Source organism: Pelophylax lessonae, assembly GCF_965119305.1.
Source record: "Pelophylax lessonae genome assembly, chromosome: 9".
NCBI lineage: Eukaryota > Metazoa > Chordata > Amphibia > Anura > Ranidae > Pelophylax > Pelophylax lessonae.
The window spans coordinates 903,134-924,976 of NC_138776.1; the positions used below are offsets into that span (position 1 = coordinate 903,134).

The 21,843-nt window shown below is 51.3% G+C and overlaps 2 protein-coding genes across 3 annotated transcripts in view; one reads left to right on the forward strand and one right to left on the reverse strand.

Moving 5' to 3' along the window:
• The window catches only part of MRPL51 (mitochondrial ribosomal protein L51), a 156,787-nt gene extending 146,152 nt beyond the window's left edge, over nt 1-10,635 (reverse strand). Inside the window, exon 1 of the mRNA XM_082269161.1 lies at nt 10,629-10,635. The gene's annotated coding sequence lies outside the window, so the exon portion shown is untranslated. The remainder of the gene's footprint in view (nt 1-10,628) is intronic.
• The window catches only part of USP5 (ubiquitin specific peptidase 5), a 70,705-nt gene extending 51,565 nt beyond the window's left edge, over nt 1-19,140 (forward strand). The window contains exons 15-20 of one of the 2 annotated variants that reach the window (XM_082269157.1): nt 6,838-7,029; nt 10,238-10,381; nt 12,909-13,054; nt 15,280-15,436; nt 17,519-17,603; nt 18,649-19,140. In XM_082269157.1, coding sequence (XP_082125283.1) covers nt 6,838-7,029; nt 10,238-10,381; nt 12,909-13,054; nt 15,280-15,436; nt 17,519-17,603; nt 18,649-18,742 — 818 coding nt within the window. In that variant the 3' untranslated portion in view covers nt 18,743-19,140. The remainder of the gene's footprint in view (nt 1-6,837; nt 7,030-10,237; nt 10,382-12,908; nt 13,055-15,279; nt 15,437-17,518; nt 17,604-18,648) is intronic. The other variant, XM_082269158.1, reaches the window with a different exon arrangement.
• The last annotated feature ends 2,703 nt before the right edge of the window (nt 19,141-21,843 follow it).

Genomic DNA, 21,843 nt, shown 5'->3' on the forward strand with positions numbered 1-21,843 from the left:
CCAGCATGACAATGACCCAAAACACATGGCCAAGGCAACAAAGGAGTGGCTCAAGAAGAAGCATATTAAGGTCCTGGAGTGGCCTAGTCAGTCTTCAGACCTAAATCCCATAGAAAATATGTTTAGGGAGCTGAAGATTCGAGTTACCAAACGTCAGCCTCCAAAATCCCTCCTGAGATGCGTGCAAACCTGGTGGCCAACTACAAGAAACGTCTGACCTCTGTGCTTCAAACAAGGGTTTCTCTTACGTCCTCCGACAGTCGCCGCCATCTTCATATTCGTCACAATGGGGTATTAGACTTTGCTCCGTAGGAGTAGCTAGGCAACAGAATATGTCAGTATTAAAGCTTTTAACATATCCCCACCCCAGGGGGTGGTCCACTCAGTCTATACCCTCCTACTTCCTGTTTCCATCTTCAGTTTCAATGTCTAGCTTGTCAGGAGTAGCTGGATGTCTCTATGCTGGGGCATTTTGTCTCAGCCTTCTCTTTTTTGATTTTATTTGAGTTTTTTCTCTCTTTCTTTATTTAGCTGTTATTTTTACCAGCAATAGTTAGATCTTCGGATGAAGAGGATAATGCGGGCTGCGTCTCGGGCTGACTCCCCTGGTCGCAGGTTGTGGGTCAGTGGTTTCTCAGCCCGCCATCGAGCGTTCAGTCAGGTACCGCTCCTGAGTTTTCTGAACGACCCATCCCTGTTCGGTGCAGGGATGCTAGGGTGAGGTGGCTACCTCACTGGACACTGTGCGGTTTCTCAGCCCACCTTCTGCTGCGTCCTGGATGCGACTCTCCCTGTCTCATGTACAGCGGCTTGTTCGCCTGTGCGGGTCCCCCACGCCATGTAAGAGGTAAGTGTATTCATGTGGGGACCTGTCTGTCTGGGGGGTGTCAGTCTGGGACTGTGTTACCTTGCCCTGTGTTCACACTATTGATGTTTCCCTATCTCTCACATTGCATGCTGTGGGCTGCAAGGAGGGGGGGCTGTGCTGCACTCTGTGTCAGTCTGAGTGTGTGAACGGCTGTGTGCTGTGGAACTTGATGCTATCATGTTTGGGGCACATTACAGCGCCGCTGCGGCGGTCCACCATGTTCTTTATAACTATGTGGTGTATTTTTATTCCACCTTCATGAGGTGGGGGAGCGGCGGTTTCGGCGCCAAACGGCGCCATTTTGGCTGTACTCGCTCCGGCCGCATGGTACACATGCATGGCGGCCATTTTCTTGTAGCCTCCCATAGGCTTTAATGGAGCGCCCTGAATATCAGCAATTCCTTTTCTACAGGAGCACCGATCTGGCCAGCGGCAGCAGCGGTCTCTCCAGGTTTTTTCCCTCTATTCTCTGTATCCTTGCCTGAGTATAACTTCTCCCTGTGGGGGTCCCTGGTGTGGGTGTGCTTGTGTGGCGGTGGGCTACGTTCGCAGCGCCTTATTTAAAGGGGCGGTCACCCATTTTATTTTACTCATTTTGGGGCATGGATTCTCAGGAAAGCACATTTCCTGTCACATTGGTGGGAAGCCAGGGGACTGCGGTTTTCCCCCTCGGGGGGGGGATTTGGCTGCGATTGTGGCTAGCCTTGCGACTCAGGTGCAATTGCCGATGGCTGCTCAATCCTCAAAAAGGCCCAGAGTTTTCAATTTCCTCTGATTCAGAGGGTGTTGGTGATGGGGCTGCTGTTGCTGGGGTCTCCTTGTCGGGGTCCCGTTCCTCCCTGGACCTTGTAGGGTCAGAAATGGAGGCTGAGGTTGAGGGGGTTGATATTTCTCCCCCTGGCTTGTCTGAAGAGCTTGCACTCATGGATGAATTGGTTGCTTCTATCAAGCAAACACTGCGTTTACAGGATGAACCTTGTCCTCCTGCTGCCTTGGCGGCTTATGGGACGCAGAAAAGACGCAAAACATCGCAGGTATTTCCCTGCACTGATGATTTTCAATGCGCTGTAAAGGAACATTGGCGTACTATACGCAAGCCTTTTGCTATACCAAGTAGGTTTAAGCTGCGCTATCCTTTTACGCCCGCTACTGATGGGCGTTGGTGTGTCCCACCTCCGGTGGATCACGCGATAGCGGTTCTGAATAAGCCCACTGCGATTCCTGCTGAGGATATCCCGGTGTTCCGGGATGCCACGGACAAACGGACGGAGTCCCTTGCCCGTCATGCCTATTCTATTATGGGTTCTATGCTGAAAGCTTTATTTGCTTCACTTATGGCGGCCCAGGCTGTCGCGAGCTGGACGCAGGTGCTTAATCGCGTCCTGGTGGCTGATTCTGCCCTCCAGGCGACTTTGGATATGGTGGATCAAATCCACCAGGGTGTCATGTATTTGTGTGATGCGGACCTGGATATGGTTCCGTTGGCTGCACGTGTACATGGTGTGGCGGTATTGTCTCGCCGTTTTGGTTTGGTTGAAGTGTTGGTCGGTGGACCAATCTTCGCGTAAGTCCTTGGCTAATCTGCCCTATGATGGTTCTCGCCTTTTTTGGTGACTCCCTAGATACGTTAATTAGGGGGATCGCGGGTGGTAAGAGCATGCTCTTACCCTAATCCCACAAGGCTAAGACGGCTCCTGGTAAGGAGCCGTAGACTGGTAAGCAAAAGTCCGGCCAGTCCGGTTCAGCGGCCCACAACAGTGCGGCCTGTAGGGGCGCCCTCACCCGACTCTGGGGTGGGGGGACGCTTGCTCGGTTTCCTTCAGCCATGGCTGTCCCGGGTTCGGGACAGGTGGGTTCAGGAAATCGTTCGATCTGGCTACGAGATCGAGTTTCTCTATAGGCCGGAGCTCAGATATTTTCCCTCAAATCTTCTACTGTCCCCGGAGCGTTTGCGGGATCTGCATCTAGCGGTGCAGGACCTGAGGGCTCAGGGAGTGGTGGTCCCGGTGCCTCATCGGGACAGGTTTCGGGGGTTCTATTCCAATCTGTTCACCGTGCCCGGGAAGGCGGGCAAGGTACGTTGTGCTTTGTGCGGGTGCGCAAGTTCCGCATGGAATCTCTGCGGTCGGTGGTGGCTGCCCTGGTCCCGGGGGAGTTCATGGCTTCCATCGACTTGAAGGATGCGTATCTTCACATCCCGAATTTCGAGGGTCACCAGAGGTACCTTCGATTCGCCATAGCGGAGGATCACTACCAATTTGTGGCGTTGCCCTTTGGTCTCGCCTCGGCTCCACGGGTGTTCACCAAGGTGCGGGCACCGGTTTTGGCTTTGTTGAGAGCCCAGGGCGTCTCTGTCCTAGGGTATCTGGACGATATTCTGGTTCGGTCTGCGACCAGCCAGGGTCTGGAGAAGGCTCTGTCCGTTACGATGCAGTCTCTGCAGGAGTTTGGTTGGACGATAACTTTTCCAAAGTCAGCACTGTGCCCATCGGTTCGTCTCCCTTACCTGGGAATGGTTCTGGACTCTGTCCAGGCGAAGATCTTCCTACCGGACGACAAGCTCAGGACTCTTCAGGAAGGAAGTCTGGTCCCTCAGGGACGCTCCGTCCTCGTCCACTCGGACGTGCATGAGATGTCTGGGATTGATGGTCTCGGCTTTCGAGGCGATTCCCTTCGCCCAGTTTCACACGCGGGGTCTCCAAGCGGAGATCCTGTCCAGGTGGGATGGGCGACCGTGATCTCTGGATCCGGATTTCGTTGGGCCATCGCACCGGAAGGGTTCTTCTGTGGTGGCTCCTGTCCCCGCCGGTGTCGGGGGGCAAGTCTTTTCGTCCTCTCTCATGGACGGTGGTCACCACGGATGCCAGCCTGTCGGGCTGGGGTGGTGTTCTGGGCGTTCTGTCCGCCCAGGGAACTTGGTCGGAGGGGGAATCCTCCCTTCCGGTCAGCATTCTGGAATTGCGTGCAATGATTCTCTGCCTTCAACGTTGGCCGGACAGGCTGCAGGGCTGTCCGGTTCGGGTGCAGACGGACATTGCCACGGCGGTGGCTTACGTCATTCGCCAAGGGGACACAAAGAGGGCCCGGGTGGCTCGGGAAGTGGCCGACATTCTGTCTTGGGCCGAGACGCATGTCCCGGCGATATCGGCGGTTCACATTCCAGGGGTTGGAGAACTGGCGGGCGGATTATCTGATGCCGCTGGTCCCTGGACCAGGGGGAATGGCCCCTCCATCCGGGTGTTCTCCAGATGTTGTGCGCGACGTGGGGTCTTCCGGAGGTGGACCTGTTCACGTCTCATCTGTACAGCAAGGTGTACAGGTTCGTGGCAAGGCCACGCGATCCTCGGGCAGACGCGTCAGACGCGTTGGTAGCTCCGTGGCATCAGTACCGACTGATGTATGCGTTTTCACCGTTTCAATTGCTGCCCAGGTTCCTTCGCAGGTTGGTCTCGGAACCAAAACACGGTGATTCTTGTGACACCGGACTGGCCTCGCCGGTCCTGGTACGCGGACCTCGTACATTTGGCGGTCGACGCCCCGTGGCGTCTGCCTCTTCGGGAAGCTCTCCGGTCTCAAGGGCTGATATTTCATCCTGCCTTGCAGTCGCTGGCCTTGCCGGCCTGGCTGTTGAAACCGAGGCCCTGAGGGATAGGGGTCTCTCCCCTGAGGTCATTCACACTTTGATCGACGCGAGGAATTTTGTCTCGGGGTAGGTCTTTTACCGTATTTCGGAGGCCTATTTTGCCTGGTGTGAGTTCAGGGGGTCTTCACCTCGCCCGTGGTCGGTGTCTGGGGTGTTGTCCTTCCTTCGAAAGGGTGTTGACAGCGTTTGGCGCTGGCTATGATCAAGGGTCAGGTGTCTGCGATGGCCGTTCTTTTTTCAACGTCCTATGGCATCTATCTCCTTGATTGGCACTTTTGTTCGGGGGCATCTGGTCCCTCCTAGGAGGGTGCCTCTGCCTCCTTGGGACTGGAATCTTGTTCTGTCCGTGTTACAACATGGTTCTTTTTTGAACGGATCGGGTAGATCTCGTTGTCTATGTTGTCCTAGAGGGTCACCTTTTTTGGGTGGCGATCAATTCGGCTCGCAGAGTGTCTGAGCTGGCAGCCTGTCCTGCCATTGTCCGTATCTGGTCAATCACTTGGTTGAGGTGGTCTTGCGACCTAACCCTTCTTTTTTTCCGAAGAGGGTTTCGGAATTTCACCTCAGTGAGGTCATTGTCTTGCCTTCGCCTTGCGCGAAGTCTAAACATTCGGAGGAGGTGGTGTTGCACTCCTTGAATGCTGTTCATGGCGATTAGGGTTTACCTAAAATCGTCTGAATCTTTTCACAAGTCGGATTCTTTGTTTGTCCTTCCGGGGGTCCTCGGAAGGGCGTGGCGGCGTCGGCTTCTGCCGTCGCCAATTGGTTCAGACAGGCCGTTGAACAGGCCTATGCTTTGCGGGGAAAAGTTTCCCTTATGCCTGTGAGGGCGCACTCTACCAGATCTCTGAGTACGTCTTGGGCCTGTCGTCATGGGGCTTCTGTGGCCCAGGTGTGTAGGGCGGCGACTTGGTCGACCGTGCACACCTTCACTCTGTTCCACGTAGTGGATGTTCAGGCATCGGCAGATGCTTCCTTTGGCCGCAAGGTTCTTAGTGCGGCGGTCCCTTAGGGTCCCTGGTTTTGGTCCTTTGGGCTGTTTGGGATTTCTTTGTATCCCTGGGTTATTTGTTTTTTTCCTGGGTTATTGCTCCCGTTGAGCAAATTTTTTCTCGTGTTGCCCAGCTGGTTTCCTTCCTTTGGTAAGGTTACTTTCTTGATGCGGAGACTGCGTTGCCTTTAGGCGCGGCTGCATTTCCCACCCCTCATGTTTGCACTGCTTTGGGACGTCCCCATTGTGACGAAGATGAAGATGGCGGCGACTGTCGGAGGACGTAAGAGAAAACGGAATTTTTGTAAAATCTTACCTGTAAAATTCCTTTCTCTTAGTCCTCCGACAGTCGCCGCCCCCGCCCCTCTTTTGGGGTTTGTGTATGTACTCTACTGCTATTCCACTGAAACTGAAGCAGGAAACAGGAAGCAGGAGGGTATAGACTGAGGGGACCACCCCCTGGGGTGGGGATATGTTAAAAGCTTTAATACTGACATATTCTGTTGCCTAGCTACTCCTACGGAGCAAAGTCTAATACCCCATTGTGACGAATATGAAGATGGCGGCGACTGTCGGAGGACTCAGAGAAAGGAATTTTACAGGTAAGATTTTACAAAAATTCCGTTTTCTCCACCAACTACTGAGTCATGTTTTTTGAGGGGGTCAAATACTTATTTTACTCATTAAAATGCAAATCAATTTATAACTTTTTTGAAATTATTTTTTTCTGGATATTTTTGTTGTTATTCTGTCTCTCACTGGTAAAATAAACCGACCAATAAAATTACAGACTGATCATTTCTTTGTCCATGGGCAAACATACAAAATCAGCAGGGGGTCACATACTTTTTCCCCCTCACTGTAAATCTCCCCCACAATCTGCATTTTGCAACCATTTAATAAACTCATCCACATTGATAGAATAGAAATGTGCATTGCAGCCATGGTCAGCACATTGCAGGTGCGGTGCTCAGCCTCCTGCAGGCTCCTCCTCCTGACTCTGGACCTGAGTAGAGGAAGTTCCGCTGAACCATAGCAGGGAGGGGTTTGCCGTGGGAGGTCTTGTCTGTTGCAGTGGCAGATGGGACTTGTAGTTTTCTTTATAAGCATTAGATGACGTTCCTGTGCAGGCGAAGCAAGGCTGATTTTAGCTTTCCTGCAGGGAGAAGCCAAGAAGCCTTGGTCCTCTTCCCCTCCCCCAATCCTGCTGATTGGACAGTGAAGGAGCAGTAAGCTGACTGATTGGGTCATCCCTGCGGGAGAGCCATTGTGAGAGTCGGGGTGTGAAACCCGTCCCATGTAATTCCTTCATTATCTTCTCTTTCCAACCCTCAGACGTTTCCATCGATGTCCCGGAGGAGCTGGACCTGTCCAAGTTTCGCGGTGGGGGTTTGCAGGAGGGTGAGGAGGAACTTCCAGACGTTGCTCCCCCATTGGTGACCCCAGATGAGCCCAAAGGTAGCCTTGGTTTCTATGGCAACGATGATGACGACTCGTACTGCTCCCCTCACTTCTCCTCTCCGACATGTTAGTGTTTCCGCCTCTTGTGGATCATGTGACTGCTGTGTGAGGGGGCGGGTGACTGCGTGCCGAGCGAATGAGAGACGCAGCTGAGTGCGCTTTCCAATCAGATCCGTGACCCAGAAACGTTCGCAACATTTTCTCTTCTAACCGAGTAACCGTTATCCATCCGTAACTGCTTAGATCACATGATCTACACTCCACCATACACAGCTCACCCCCCAGTATCCATGACACCCGTGTGATCTACACCCCACCATACACAGCTCACCCCCCAGTATCCATGACACCCGTGTGATCTACACCCCACCATACACAGCTCACCCCCCAGTATCCATGTCACCCGTGTGACCTACACCCCACCATACACAGCTCACTCCCCAATATCCATGACACCCGTGTGATCTACACCCCACCATACACAGCTCACCCCCCAGTATCCATGTCACCCGTGTGATCTACACCCCACCATACACAGCTCACTCCCCACTATCCATGTCACCGTGTGATCTACACCCCACCATACACAGCTCACTCCCCAGTATTCATGTCACCCGTGTGATCTACACTCCACCATACACAGCTCACCCCCCAGTATCCATGACACCCGTGTGATCTACACCCCACCATACACAGCTCACCCCCCAGTATCCATGACACCCGTGTGATCTACACCCCACCATACACAGCTCACCCCCCAGTATCCATGTCACCCGTGTGACCTACACCCCACCATACACAGCTCACTCCCCAATATCCATGACACCCGTGTGATCTACACCCCACCATACACAGCTCACCCCCCAGTATCCATGTCACCCGTGTGATCTACACCCCACCATACACAGCTCACTCCCCACTATCCATGTCACCGTGTGATCTACACCCCACCATACACAGCTCACTCCCCAGTATTCATGTCACCCGTGTGATCTACACTCCACCATACACAGCTCACCCCCCAGTATCCATGACACCCGTGTGATCTACACCCCACCATACACAGCTCACCCCCCAGTATCCATGTCACCCGTGTGACCTACACCCCACCATACACAGCTCACTCCCCAATATCCATGACACCCGTGTGATCTACACCCCACCATACACAGCTCACCCCCCAGTATCCATGACACCGTGTGATCTACACCCCACCATACACAGCTCACTCCCCAGTATTCATGTCACCCGTGTGATCTACACCCCACCATACACAGCTCACCCCCCAGTATCCATGACACCCGTGTGATCTACACCCCACCATACACAGCTCACTCCCCAGTATCCATGACACCCGTGTGATCTACACCCCACCATACACAGCTCACTCCCCAGTATCCATGACACCCGTGTGATCTACACTCCACCATACACAGCTCACACCCCAGTATCCATGTCACCTGTGTGATCTACACTCCACCATACACAGCTCACCCCCCAGTATCCATGTCACCCGTGTGATCTACACTCCACCATACACAGCTCACCCCCCAGTATCCATGACACCCGTGTGATCTACACCCCACCATACACAGCTCACCCCCCAGTATCCATGTCACCCGTGTGATCTACACCCCACCATACACAGCTCACCCCCCAGTATCCATGACACCCGTGTGATCTACACTCCACCATACACAGCTCTCCCCCCAGTATCCATGACACCAGTGTGATCTACACCCCACCATACACAGCTCACTCCCCAATATCCATGACACCGTGTGATCTACACCCCACCATACACAGCTCACCCCCCAGTATCCATGACACCCGTGTGATCTACACTCCACCATACACAGCTCTCCCCCCAGTATCCATGACACCCGTGTGATCTACACCCCACCATACACAGCTCACCCCCCAGTATCCATGACCCCCGTGTGATCTACACTCCACCATACACAGCTCTCCCCCCAGTATCCATGACACCAGTGTGATCTACACTCCACCATACACAGCTCACCCCCCAGTATCCATGACACCCGTGTGATCTACACTCCACCATACACAGCTCACCCCCCAGTATCCATGACACCTGTGTGATCTACACTCCACCATACACAGCTCTCCCCCCAGTATCCATGACACCCGTGTGATCTACACCCCACCATACACAGCTCACTCCCCAGTATCCATGACACCCGTGTGATCTACACTCCACCATACACAGCTCTCCCCCCAGTATCCATGACCCCCGTGTGATCTACACTCCACCATACACAGCTCACACCCCAGTATCCATGTCACCTGTGTGATCTACACTCGACCATACACAGCTCACCCCCCAGTATCCATGTCACCCGTGTGATCTACACTCCACCATACACAGCTCACCCCCCAGTATCCATGACACCCGTGTGATCTACACCCCACCATACACAGCTCACCCCCCAGTATCCATGTCACCCGTGTGATCTACACCCCACCATACACAGCTCACCCCCCAGTATCCATGACACCCGTGTGATCTACACTCCACCATACACAGCTCTCCCCCCAGTATCCATGACACCAGTGTGATCTACACCCCACCATACACAGCTCACTCCCCAATATCCATGACACCGTGTGATCTACACCCCACCATACACAGCTCACCCCCCAGTATCCATGACACCCGTGTGATCTACACTCCACCATACACAGCTCTCCCCCCAGTATCCATGACACCCGTGTGATCTACACCCCACCATACACAGCTCACCCCCCAGTATCCATGACCCCCGTGTGATCTACACTCCACCATACACAGCTCTCCCCCCAGTATCCATGACACCAGTGTGATCTACACTCCACCATACACAGCTCTCCCCCCAGTATCCATGACACCCGTGTGATCTACACCCCACCATACACAGCTCACCCCCCAGTATCCATGACCCCCGTGTGATCTACACCCCACCATACACAGCTCTCCCCCCAGTATCCATGTCACCCGTGTGATCTACACTCCACCATACACAGCTGACTGTGTAATGTGTGTCCCATAGGATTGCTCTCTCACCCCATTATATGCTGTGCTTCTTCTGTGTGGGTATGAATGTGTTCTCATTGTGTGTGAGGGTGGTATTCTGTGTGTGAGGGGGGAGGGGGTCTGCCTGTGGGCTCCCTGCTCCTTTAATCTAAATCTGACCTGTCCTTCCATCTCTCCCTGAATGCTGGGTATTCCTCTTCCTCTGCACCCCCTCACCCCTAACTGTCCTTTCCCTCACAGCTCCTATGTTGGATGAGTCAGTGGTCACACAGCTGGTAGAGATGGGATTCCCAGCAGAAGCGTGTCGCAAAGCCGTATATTACACGGGCAATAGCGGAGCGGAGGCGGCCATGACGTGGGTGATGTCACATATGGATGACCCAGGTAACAGCCCAGGGAAAGGAATATCTAATGTGAGGCCCTCTTACAGAACAATATACAGTCACAGCAGAGCACCGAGATTTCAGGTGTGTCATTCCTATCACAGCAGAGCACCGAGATGTCAGGTGTGCCATTCCTATCACAGCAGAGCTCTGAGATAGCGGGTGTGCCATTCCTATCACAGCAGAGCTCTGAGATGTCAGGTGTGTCATTCCTATCACAGCAGAGCACTGAGATAGCGGGTGTGTCACTTCTATCACAGCAGAGCTCTGAGATAGCGGGTGTGTCACTTCTATCACAGCAGAGCTCTGAGATAGCGGGTGTGTCATTCCTATCACAGCAGAGCACTGAGATGTCAGGTGTGTCACTTCTATCACAGCAGAGCTCTGAGATAGCGGGTGTGTCATTCCTATCACAGCAGAGCACCGAGATGTCAGGTGTGTCACTTCTATCACAGCAGAGCTCTGAGATAGCGGGTGTGTCACTTCTATCACAGCAGAGCTCTGAGATATCGGGTGTGTCACTTCTATCACAGCAGAGCTCTGAGATATCGGGTGTGTCACTTCTATCACAGCAGAGCTCTGAGATAGCGGGTGTGTCACTTCTATCACAGCAGAGCTCTGAGATAGCGGGTGTGTCACTTCTATCACAGCAGAGCTCTGAGATATCGGGTGTGTCACTTCTATCACAGCAGAGCTCTGAGATATCGGGTGTGTCACTTCTATCACAGCAGAGCTCTGAGATAGCGGGTGTGTCACTTCTATCACAGCAGAGCTCTGAGATAGCGGGTGTGTCATTCCTATCACAGCAGAGCTCTGAGATAGCGGGTGTGTCATTCCTATCACAGCAGAGCTCTGAGATAGCGGGTGTGTCACTTCTATCACAGCAGAGCTCTGAGATAGCGGGTGTGTCATTCCTATCACAGCAGAGCTCTGAGATATCGGGTGTGTCACTTCTATCACAGCAGAGCACCGAGATGTCAGGTGTGTCACTTCTATCACAGCAGAGCTCTGAGATAGCGGGTGTGTCACTTCTATCACAGCAGAGCTCTGAGATAGCGGGTGTGCCATTCCTATCACAGCAGAGCTCTGAGATGTCAGGTGTGTCATTCCTATCACAGCAGAGCACTGAGATAGCGGGTGTGTCACTTCTATCACAGCAGAGCTCTGAGATAGCGGGTGTGTCACTTCTATCACAGCAGAGCTCTGAGATAGCGGGTGTGTCATTCCTATCACAGCAGAGCACTGAGATGTCAGGTGTGTCACTTCTATCACAGCAGAGCTCTGAGATAGCGGGTGTGTCATTCCTATCACAGCAGAGCACCGAGATGTCAGGTGTGTCACTTCTATCACAGCAGAGCTCTGAGATAGCGGGTGTGTCACTTCTATCACAGCAGAGCTCTGAGATATCGGGTGTGTCACTTCTATCACAGCAGAGCTCTGAGATATCGGGTGTGTCACTTCTATCACAGCAGAGCTCTGAGATAGCGGGTGTGTCACTTCTATCACAGCAGAGCTCTGAGATAGCGGGTGTGTCACTTCTATCACAGCAGAGCTCTGAGATATCGGGTGTGTCACTTCTATCACAGCAGAGCTCTGAGATATCGGGTGTGTCACTTCTATCACAGCAGAGCTCTGAGATAGCGGGTGTGTCACTTCTATCACAGCAGAGCTCTGAGATAGCGGGTGTGTCATTCCTATCACAGCAGAGCTCTGAGATAGCGGGTGTGTCATTCCTATCACAGCAGAGCTCTGAGATAGCGGGTGTGTCACTTCTATCACAGCAGAGCTCTGAGATAGCGGGTGTGTCATTCCTATCACAGCAGAGCTCTGAGATATCGGGTGTGTCACTTCTATCACAGCAGAGCACCGAGATGTCAGGTGTGTCACTTCTATCACAGCAGAGCTCTGAGATAGCGGGTGTGTCACTTCTATCACAGCAGAGCTCTGAGATATCGGGTGTGTCACTTCTATCACAGCAGAGCTCTGAGATATCGGGTGTGTCACTTCTATCACAGCAGAGCTCTGAGATATCGGGTGTGTCATTCCTATCACAGCAGAGCTCTGAGATAGCGGGTGTGTCATTCCTATCACAGCAGAGCTCTGAGATATCGGGTGTGTCACTTCTATCACAGCAGAGCTCTGAGATATCGGGTGTGTCACTTCTATCACAGCAGAGCTCTGAGATATCGGGTGTGTCACTTCTATCACAGCAGAGCTCTGAGATAGCGGGTGTGTCACTTCTATCACAGCAGAGCTCTGAGATATCGGGTGTGTCACTTCTATCACAGCAGAGCTCTGAGATATCGGGTGTGTCACTTCTATCACAGCAGAGCTCTGAGATAGCGGGTGTGTCACTTCTATCACAGCAGAGCTCTGAGATATCGGGTGTGTCACTTCTATCACAGCAGAGCTCTGAGATATCGGGTGTGTCACTTCTATCACAGCGGTTGTATCAGCTCAGGCAGGGTGATTTTCGCTCACATTCTGGGATATTCTCTAAATCTTCTTCATTCTAAATCTCTCTGCAGACTTTGCTCAGCCGCTGGTTATATCAGGGGTCAGTGCGCCATCTTCAGTCCCAGCAGGAGGAGACCCCCCATCAGAGGAGCACATAGCTACCATTATATCCATGGGCTTCTCCCATGACCAAGCCGTGAGAGCACTGAGATCTACGGTGAGTCTTCCATGGTGGACACTGGGCCGCCGCTTACTATACACAACTACTTCCTCTCTTCTTCTCCGCTTACTTCATATTTCATCCTCAGTGTTTTCCCGCACTTCTACAGAATCCTAATCCGTGTTCCTGACATTCTTTTATTTTCATTCCTCCTTTCATTTCTGCCCTTCTTCCTTATTTTCTTCTCTTCTCCCTCCAAGCCTCCCTCCATGCCTTCCCTCCCTCCCTGCCTCCCTCCCTCCCTTCCCTCCCTCCCTCCCTCCCTTCCCTCCCTCCCTCCCTCCCTCCCTGCCTTCCCTCCCTGCCTTCACTCCCTCCCTCCCTGCCTTCCCTCCCTCCCTGCCTTCCTTCCCTCCCTCCCTGCCTTCCTTCCCTCCCTCCCTGCCTTCCTTCCTTCCCTCCCTTCCCTCCCTCCCTGCCTTCCTTCCTTCCCTCCCTTCCTTCCCTCCCTCCCTGCCTTCCTTCCTTCCCTCCCTTCCTTCCCTCCCTCCCTGCCTTCCTTCCTTCCCTCCCTTCCTTCCCTCCCTCCCTGCCTTCCTTCCTTCCCTCCCTTCCTCTTTTCCTGCCTTACTGCCTGCCTTCCCTCCCTCCCTTACTGCCTTCCTTCCTTTCCTCCCTCCCTGCCTTCCTTTCCTCCCTCCCTGCCTTCCTTTCCTCCCTCCCTGCCTTCCTTTCCTCCCTCCCTGCCTTCCTTCCCTCCCTCCCTTCCTCTTTTCCTCCCTTCCCGCCTGCCTTCCCTCCCTCCCTTACTGCCTGCCTTCCTTCCCTCCCTCCCTGCCTTCCTTCCTTCCCTCCCTTCCTCTTTTCCTCCCTTCCCGCCTGCCTTCCCTCCCTGCCTTCCTTCCCTCCCTCCCTGCCTTCCTTCCCTCCCTTCCTCTTTTCCTCCCTTCCCGCCTGCCTTCCCTCCCTCCCTGCCTTCCTTCCCTCCCTCCCTGCCTTCCTTCCCTCCCTCCCTGCCTTCCTTCCCTCCCTCCCTGCCTTCCTTCCTTCCCTCCCTCCCTGCCTTCCTTCCCTCCCTCCCTGCCTTCCTTCCCTCCCTCCCTGCCTTCCTTCCCTCCCTCCCTTCCTCTTTTCCTCCCTTCCCGCCTGCCTTCCCTCCCTCCCTTACTGCCTGCCTTCCTTCCTTCCCTCCCTCCCTGTCTTTCTTCCCTCCCTCCCTGTCTTTCTTCCCTCCCTCCCTGTCTTTCTTCCCTCCCTCCCTGCCTTCCTTCCTTCCCTCCCTTCCTCTTTTCCTCCCTTCCCGCCTGCCTTCCCTCCATGCCTTCCTTCCCTCCCTCCCTGCCTTCCTTCCCTCCCTCCCTCCCTCCCTGCCTTCCTTCCTTCCCTCCCTTCCTCTTTTCCTCCCTTCCCGCCTGCCTTCCCTCCCTGCCTTCCTTCCCTCCCTCCCTCCCTCCCTGCCTTCCTTCCTTCCCTCCCTTCCTCTTTTCCTCCCTTCCCGCCTGCCTTCCCTCCCTGCCTTCCTTACCTCCCTCCCTCCCTTCCTTCCCTCCCTCCCTGCCTTCCTTCCTTCCTTCCCTCCCTGCCTTCCTTCCTTCCTTCCCTCCCTGCCTTCCTTCCTTCCTTCCCTCCCTCCCTGCCTTCCTTCCTTCCCTCCCTCACTGCCTTCCTTCCTTCCCTGCCTTCCTTCCCTCTTTTCCTCCCTTCCTGCCTGCCTTTCCTACCTTCCCTCCCCTTCCTGCCCGCCTCCTCCCCTCCCTCCCTTCTCTCCCTTCCTCCTCCCTTCTCTCCCTTCCTCCTCCCTTCCTCCTCCCTCCGGGATTTATCTCTATTACTAATATGTGACCGGATAATTGCACTCCCAGAGAATAGAAAAGCACACAAAGCAGCTCTGCTCGCCCCTCCCCTCTGATATCCATTCAAAGAATCCTTTGTATATACAAAGGCTTCTGTGAATGGGCAGAAGGAGGTGAGGGGTGGGCACAGCAGCTCCAGTGACTGCTCATTAAGGAACTGAGACCATTCCTGGAGCACAATAATCCGGTCCGATGTGAATAATAGAGAAGTCTATGAAGGCGGTGGGCACCTCATCAGACTTAACTCTTGGTATGCCTGCAGTTTTTACAAAGTAGCTGAATTCCTGGAATTCCCCTTTACCAGTGGGGGAGGGGGGATACTACCACATTCTATTCTACACCTTACATATGAGTGTAACATAAAACACGGACACCCTCTTCTCATTGGCTCCCTCTTGTCTCACCTCCATTTTCTTCTCCTCTGTATAGAATAACAGTCTGGAGCGAGCCGTGGATTGGATCTTTTCTCATATTGATGATTTAGATGCTGAAGCTGCCATGGATCTGTCAGAGGGGCGATCTGCCGCAGAGTCGGTGTCGGAGAGTCTCCCGGCCGCTGGACCTCGTGTGAAAGATGGAAATGGCCGTGAGTGTTGGCTGCCCGTTCGTCTGTCACTGACATGGCTGCTGGAGGGGGGCGGAACACGAGCTCTAATATTATCTGGAGGCCCCCCGAGGCTCCCCTAAAGTGGCCCTAAAGCCCAAAATGTTTTTTTTTTTTTTTTTTACCTTAATGCATTCTCTGCATAAAGGTAAAATACGTTTTATAGATTTATTTTTTTATTTTTTTGGAAGTAGTGGAAAAAGGTGAAAGTTTTTTTATGTTTTTTTGGCTCTGTGCCCCCATTTTGGTGATTTCTTGGCTCCCGCTGTTATCAATCAAATGCTGTGCTGAATTGGGGGGGTCCGAGCCACGCTTTGTGTCAGTAGATGCAGACACAGCGGCTCGCGGGTGGGCACACATGAGTGCTCCCATGGAAAGCCGTACTTACTGAAGAGGAGGGGCCAGGGAGGGACCTGAGAAGAGGAGGGGGCTAGGGAGGGACCTGAGAAGAGGAGGGACCAGGGAGGGACCTGAGAAGAGGAGGAGGGGCCAGGGAGGGACCTGAGAAGAGGAGGGGGCCGGGAGGGACCTGAGAAGAGGAGGAGGGGCCAGGGAGGGACCTGAGAAGAGGATGGGCCGGGGAGGGACCTGAGAAGAGGCGGGACCTGGGAAGAGGAGGGGCCGGAGAGGGACCTGGGAAGAGGAGGGGCCGGAGAGGGACCTGAGAAGAGGAGGGACCTGAGAAGAGGAGGGGCCGGAGAGGGACCTGGGAAGAGGAGGGGCCGGAGAGGGACCTGGGAAGAGGAGGGGCCGGAGAGGGACCTGGGAAGAGGAGGGACCTGGGAAGAGGAGGGGCCGGAGAGGGACCTGAGAAGAGGAGGGGCGGAGAGGGACCTGAGAAGAGGAGGGGCCGGAGAGGGACTTGAGAAGAGGAGGGGCCGGAGAGGGACCTGAGAAGAGGAGGGGCCGGAGAGGGACCTGAGAAGAGGAGGGGCTGGGGAGGGACCTGGGAAGAGGAGGATCGGGGCTGCAAAACCATTACAGAGCCAGGAAGTATAACGTTTGTTATTTTAATATTTATTTTACAAATGAATGGATGGGAGGAGGTGGATCATAGAGGAGGAGGCGGATCATAGAGGAGGCGGATCATAGCGATGCCCCCATCAGTGGGTAATCATAGGAAGAATAAACAGGCCACATACAAATCATCCCTCATTTCCATAATACAGAGAGGATCAAACAAAGACATTGATCTTCATAGGAGGAGATCAGAGCCCTAAAGTTATGTATTAGGGGTGTGGTGTTATTATATGCAGTATCTCACAAAAGTAAGTACACCCCTCACATTTCTGTAAATATTTTATTCTAACTTTTCATGTGACAACACTGAAGAAATGAGACTTTGCTACAATGTAAAGTAGTGAGTGTACAGCTTGTATAACAGTGTAAATTTACTGTCCCCTCAAAATAACTCAACACACAGCCATTAATGTCTAAACCGCTGGCAACAAAAGTCAGTACACCCCTAAGTGTAATTTCTTCAGTGTTGTCACATGAAAAGATAGAATAAAATGTAAAACTGTGATTGCAGCGCTGCTTAAAATTAATTGCTATTACTGGTTTGTGAACATCAAAAATGCATAAAAGATCAAAAACTTCATAGGATAAAATCATAAAGTGCTCTAAATAAATAAATGTCCATTAATCCATCCTTGCGGTATGATGAATCCTTCCACTTATAATCATAAAAGTGCTTGAGTGCTCAGTCTGTGCTTTATTCGGGGTCTCCCCCTTTGGTTATCTATAAGAATAAAATATTTTCAAAAATGTGAGGGGTGTACTTACTTTTATATAGGAAGAGCACCTTTGAAACAAAATACTCACAGATCAGCGAAATAAGTATATCTAGGAGCAGCAAAAAAGGAGGAGGGGGGGGGGGGGTTAAAGGAAGAAGAAAAGAAAATAAAAATAAGGGGAGGGGACCGATATACAGCATCTTATCCCCCACAATGCTCTCTGGGTGTGTTACATCATCTCAGGGATTGGATGGAAGACAGAAAATTTGTACAGGAAGAAAATTGTGGAATTCATTAACATTTTGTTTCCTCTTTTATTTCCCGGCAGGATATGAATTATTTGCATTCATCAGTCACATGGGAACTTCCACCATGTGCGGCCACTATGTGTGTCATATAAAGAAGGAGGGAAGGTGAGGTGGCCCCCCGACATTCTCTCATTATCAGGGATTTTATTTTCTATGGGTTTTATATTCATGTGTAGCCAAAAACAACCAATCCCGTACATCTGTGCAATACACGCGCCTGCCGCAGTCCCCGTCCCTTCACTGACATCGCAAAACAATCCCTGCAATTCATAAAGACTGTCCCAGAAAGTGCAACATTGTGTGCAAAATCCATGCAGCCATCTAGAATTAGTACTTACATAGTAATATAGTTACATAGTTACATAGTTATATAGTTACATAGTAATATAGTTACATAGTTATATAGTTATATAGTTACATAGTTGTTATATAGTTACATAGTTACATAGTTATATAGTTACATAGTAATATAGTTACATAGTTATATAGTTACATAGTTACATAGTAATATAGTTACATAGTTATATAGTTACATAGTTATATAGTTACATAGTTATATAGTTACATAGTTATATAGTTACATAGTTATATAGTTACATAGTTATATAGTTATATAGTTATATAGTTACATAGTAATATAGTTACATAGTTATATAGTTACATAGTAATATAGTTACATAGTTATATAGTTATATAGTTACATAGTTATATAGTTACATAGTTATATAGTTATATAGTTATATAGTTACATAGTAATATAGTTACATAGTAATATAGTTACATAGTAATATAGTTACATAGTAATATAGTTACATAGTTATATAGTTACATAGTAATATAGTTACATAGTTATATAGTTACATAGTTATATAGTTACATAGTTATATAGTTACATAGTAATATAGTTACATAGTTATATAGTTACATAGTTATATAGTTACATAGTAATATAGTTACATAGTTATATAGTTACATAGTTGTTATATAGTTACATAGTTACATAGTAATATAGTTCTATAGTTACATAGTCAGGTTGAAAAATAGAAAATCTCTCTGGAAAGAATCTTTTTCTGTTTTTGGGGTGGGAGGCGCCCGGCTGTGACCCCTCCTCCTCCTTTCACTGACCTTTTTGTTCTCCTGTCTTCCCCAGGTGGGTGATCTACAACGACCAGAAGGTCTGCGCGTCCGAGAAGCCACCGAAAGACCTCGGCTACATTTACTTCTACCAGCGCGTTCACAGTTAATCCCCCTCCCCCCCTGCCATATATGTATTTATGCCCCAGGATCTCCCTCCTAGAGAGGGGTGGGGGGGGGATGGGATGGAGGGTATCCCGGCTTGGAGGCGGCTGTATTCATGATTCATTTGAGCGAGATGTTCTTGTCCTTTTTCACAAGAGCTTTTGGTATCTCCGGACCCTCCGGTCCCATCATTGCGCTTCTTCCCGAAACCCACCACAGTGATCGGGTCCAACTGGAAGGCGGTCCTACAGTTTCTGCATTGGGGGGTTATTGGACTGGAAATGCGCTTGGGGCAGGACTCTGCGTGATCTGATTGGGTATAGAAGACGCTTGGCTGTAGTAGGCGGGTTTATGTATTCCCACATCTGACCTGTGTGAATAAAGTTTCTTTTCCCCATTATACTCTGATTGGATGTATCTGTGCCGAGTCCTCCAATAGGGAGCCGCCATTACTGGAGTCACTGAGGAAGAGCAAGCATGCGTCCAGTGAATTCTGAGAACTTGTCCCACAGTTATAGGATTGCTATACTGTGGGGGTCAGCAGGTCATGACCTGCATTACTACTGACCCCTGCATTACTACTGACCCCTGCATTACTACTGACCCCTGCCCTCTGCATTACTACTGACCCCTGCATTACTACTGACCCCTGCCCTCTGCATTACTACTGACCCCTGCATTACTACTGACCCCTGCATTACTACTGACCCCTGCCCTCTGCATTACTACTGACCCCTGCATTACTACTGACCTCTGCATTATTACTCACCATTTCCCTCTGCATTACTACTGACCCCTGCATTACTACTGACCCCTGCATTACTACTGACCCCTGCATTACTACTGACCCCTGCATTACTACTGACCCCTGCCCTCTGCATTACTACTGACCCCTGCATTACTACTGACCCCTGCATTACTACTGACCCCTGCATTACTACTGACCTCTGCATTATTACTGACCCCTGCATTACTACTGACCCCTGCCCTCTGCATTACTACTGACCCCTGCATTACTACTGACCTCTGCATTATTACTCACCATTTCCCTCTGCATTACTACTGACCCCTGCATTACTACTGACCCCTGCATTACTACTGACCCCTGCATTACTACTGACCCCTGCCCTCTGCTACTGACCCCTTCCCTCTGCATTACTACTGCCCCCCGCATTACTACTGACCCCTGCATTACTACTGACCCCTGCATTACTACTGACCTCTGCATTACTACTGACCCCTGCCCTCTGCATTGCCACTGACCCCTGCATTACTACTGACCCCTGCATTACTACTGACCCCTGCCCTCTGCTACTGACCTCTGCATTACTACTGACCCCTTCCCTCTGCATTACTACTGCCCCCCGCATTACTACTGACCCCTGCATTACTACTGACCCCTGCATTACTACTGACCCCTGCCCTCTGCTACTGACCTCTGCATTACTACTGACCCCTTCCCTCTGCATTACTACTGCCCCCCGCATTACTACTGACCCCTGCATTACTACTGACCTCTGCATTACTACTGACCCCTGCCCTCTGCATTACTACTGACCCCTGCATTACTACTGACCTCTGCATTATTACTCACCATTTCCCTCTGCATTACTACTGACCCCTGCATTACTACTGACCCCTGCATTACTACTGACCTCTGCATTACTACTGACCCCTTCCCTCTGCATTACTACTGCCCCCGCATTACTACTGACCCCTGCATTAACACTGACCCCTGCCCTCTGCATTTCTACTGCCCCCTGCCCCCGCATTACTACTGAACCCTGCATTAACACTGACCCCTGCCCTCTGCATTGCCACTGACCCCTGCGTTACCACTGACCCCTGCCCTCTGCATTACTACCAACCTCTGTCCTCTTCGCTACTACCAACCCCCTCCCCTCTGCGTTACTACCGACCCCTGCCCTCTACGTTACTACCGACCCCTGCAATCTGCATTACTACCGACCTCTGTACTCTGCGTTACTACGGACCTCTGCGTTACTACTGACCCCTGCCCTTTGCGTTACTACTGACCCCTGCCCTCTGCGTTACTATGGACCCCTGCCCTCTGCGTTACTATGGACCCCTGCCCTCTGCATTACTACTGACCCCTGCCCTCTGCGTTACTATGGACCCCTGCCCTCTGCATTACTACTGACCCCTGCAATCTGTGCAAAACCTACTATGACTTCTGTACTCTGCTTTACATGCCACTGACCTCTGAACTCTGTTGCATACTAATAACGTACCATGGTCCTTGGAGTGGTAGTAAACCAAAGCATTAAAAAACCTACAAGACAAAGGCATGCTGTGTGAGGTGCATCGCATACTGATACCTTAGAACAAATCCCTCCCGCATCACACTGTCACCACTGACTGGGCTTCCTTCTTCACCTGCTCTTCCTTCTGGGTTAGTGGACTCCGGACCCTCTGACTGGCCACACCGCGATGTCACTCCCGCACCCGGCAGTCATCGATGTGATGCGGAGCTCTGAAGGAACAGTGCGGTATGTTATCCCTTCAGAGCGCACGCGCAGTGACGTCACTGGCTGCATCAAGCATGAATATCTCCTAAGCAGTGCAGGTTCAGGAGAAATTCCCCGTACCTACAGGTAAGACTTATTATAGGGTCACCTGCGGGTACAAGTATAAAAAAAGACTTTCCTTCCACTTCAAACTGGGAAAACATTGAATACGGTCCATCTGGAGTCCATTAACCACTAAAGGACTGCGCCTATTTATGACACTTGTTGTTTACAAGTTAAAATCAGTATTGTTTCCTAGAAAATTACTTAGAACCCCCAAACATTATATATATATATATATATATATATATATATATATATATATATATATATATATATATATATATATATTTTTATCAGAGACCCTAGAGAATAAAATGGAGATCATTGCAATGCTTTAAGTCACACCGTATTTGCACAGCTGTCTTACAAACACAGTTTTTATGGAAAAAATATACTTTATTGTTCATTGTCAGACGCAGCTTCATATCTTCTTGACCATTGGGTTATGCTGCCCCCTACAGGAGTAGGACACTAGGCAGGAAAAAGCTTCACCACGCCTATGGGGCCGTCCCTGC